Below are 2604 nucleotides of genomic sequence, written 5' to 3'. Positions count from 1 at the left end.
AGCATAAACACTAACACTAGTGGGGGCTGTTTGTTTTTGTAATGAAAGCTCACAGAGAACAACGAGCCATACACATTAACAATGGGAGAATACAGACATTCTAGTGGACAGACCACCAAGTTGCATTGTTATTTCAGTGACTATCAAAATAAAAGCACCACATTCCATCATGGCACCACGGAGGAAACATTGTTCGTATCATCCATCTACTGAGCATGTGTAGAACAACTATTTGTTGTTCTACGCCCGTGGTGGGCGGGCACAGTAGCTCATAGTAGTAGTAGTTGTTTTCGCTCGTTTACACAGCAACAGCGGCTCCGAGCGCCGCTGTCGTGCAAACCGGCCACCAAAAACGCAGCGAAAGTTTTCACTTGAACTCATTGCCGTGGAAAAGGGCCTGAAGCTGTCTGCCCTCCTGTCTCTGTCTATTTGAGCACGTTTTGTAACAGCTTGGCCCTTTGTAATGGGCAACCCATGTAAATGGTCCTTGTACAGTACAAATTCCCCATGTAGATCCACGACACATAGAACTTTAACTGCTGCTGCATTTCATTTTATTCCAATTACTAACATTTCCCACAACATCGCCTTAAATTTACCCCACATGAAATAAAAGCACAGATGTGTTTTCGTCTTGTATATTTTTTTGGGTGTATTTTGTTCTTTAGATATTAGTGTTTTCTGTAAAAGTTAAATCACAGTGCTTTGTTTGTGGTTGTTTTTTTTCTTTATGTGTTTTTATTGTGTCTGTGATTTTGTTTTTTTATTTTAAAGTCTCTTCGCGCCTGTGCCCGGACGCTAATATCCGTCTCGTGTGCACTTTGCAGGAGAAGACAAGCGCCCTCAGCCTGAGCAACGTGGCTGGGGTCTTCTACATTCTGGTCGGGGGACTCGGCTTGGCCATGCTGGTGGCCTTGATTGAGTTCTGTTACAAGTCCCGAGCCGAGGCGAAACGAATGAAGGTGGCAAAGAATGCACAGAATATTAACCCAACTTCCTCGCAGAATTCACAGAATTTTGCAACTTATAAGGAAGGTTACAACGTATATGGGATCGAAAGTGTAAAAATTTAGGGGGTAGGGAACGAGGTTTTCATAAATTCCCCCCAAATGCACGCTTTTTTTGGCTCCATCCGTTCCATTCTTCAGTGTTAGTGAATGAAGAGGTTGGCCACAGGATCGTATGTATTGGTGATTTATGATTTATTGAGAGAGAGAGAGAAACCCCCTTCTTTAAAGCTTCAAATTGTGTTCGTCCATTTAAGTTTCCTTGCTATTTGAAACCATTTCCATGTATGACTGTTGATGGCCATGCTCGTTGAAACCTCTGTCCGAGTAACACATTCCAAAAATAATGCTTGCAATGACCATGTGGAAGCATTGTGCATTGTGTTAAACAGTGTGCGAACTATACCTGGCTTTCGTGGGGGGGCCTCACCTCGCCTGGGGGAGGGTTGCTTGGTTTAGGGCGATGACTCAAAACGCATTCATTATACAAGCGTAATTGTCTACCCCAGGTCTCAGGGCCACAATTGGACATAAAAAGGCACAATTAGTTTTTTGTATGAATTCCCTGGACATTGCATTGTCTTGTCTGGAAGTCATATGAACGGCGAAAAAGTGCGACTGCACTGGGAATCAAATCCACATTAACATGTACAAAATGATCTCTTTAATATGCTATGTACCATGCTTCAACAAACCAATAATGGACACCAAACCCACATGGCCATCAGAATTAGAAAACAAATGTCCAGACTACCAGAGATCCAGTCCTCAGTACCATCATATACAACACAGTGCTGAATATTAATAATACCATTTATAGACATTACCTTCAGACAGAAGCAACACAGACCTGGATCAGCTTCTGTTGCTTCTCCTTAGAGTCCCACACATTATTCTTATTAGGAAATCCAAAATTTACCTGGTTTCCTTGTTTGAAATTGAGCGCCTGTCTGATTTAAAGGTCTCATATCATGCAAAATTCATTTTCTAATGGTTTTCGTGCAGTAATATGCGTCCCCATACCTGGAAATGTCACTCCAGAAGTGAAGAAAGTCGCCGTCTCGTTCTCTGGCTTGATTAATTGTTTCTAAAGTGTGCTCTCCAGTGACCGAATCGGAAAGCAAACCATTGGTGTTGTCACCTTGCCCACAAGCAGCATGCTCCACACTGTTTTATTCACCTGGTGATAGCTGCAGGTGTTTACCTTCAGCGTAGAAAGATACCAGCAAAGTAGAAAGACACCAGTGACGATACGAGCAAAACATGCCAGAAGCGCCGTTATTAATTGCATCAACAAGCAGAGGAGTGGATTTTTACTGTGAAGACCAAGTGGATTAATTTTATTTTTAATGAGAATTTACAACAAGACTTCACAAAGGTTTATACACATGAAGTAGCGTTCGGTGGTGTTTCAGTCAGGGCCAGTAGTACATCCTCCCCGCCCTGCGGCCGCACATTATGTCCAACAGTAAATACACAATCCAAACCAAATGTAAGGCCGCTACTATGCATGAGTACTTAATTCACACCAACTTAACAGCTTATCAACAACCACAACACATCAAGGCACCACTGTGCAGCTTGGCCTTCGGATCAT

The 2604-nt window shown here is 42.7% G+C and overlaps 1 protein-coding gene across 1 annotated transcript in view; it reads left to right on the top strand.

Moving 5' to 3' along the window:
• gria2b (glutamate receptor, ionotropic, AMPA 2b) overlaps positions 1–1073 on the top strand; it is a gene marked incomplete at its 3' end in the record, with an annotated part of 103238 nt that extends 102165 nt beyond the window's left edge. Inside the window, 1 exon segment of the mRNA XM_080502107.1 lies at positions 828–1073. Coding sequence (XP_080358233.1) covers positions 828–1073 — 246 coding nt within the window.
• Positions 1074–2604: the final 1531 nt, after the last annotated feature.

Source organism: Blennius ocellaris (assembly GCF_963422515.1).
Source record: "Blennius ocellaris genome assembly, chromosome: 9".
Classification (NCBI taxonomy): Eukaryota; Metazoa; Chordata; class Actinopteri; order Blenniiformes; family Blenniidae; genus Blennius; species Blennius ocellaris.
Note: the sequence above shows the minus strand (reverse complement) of the source record. Positions and strands in the feature narration are given on the sequence as shown.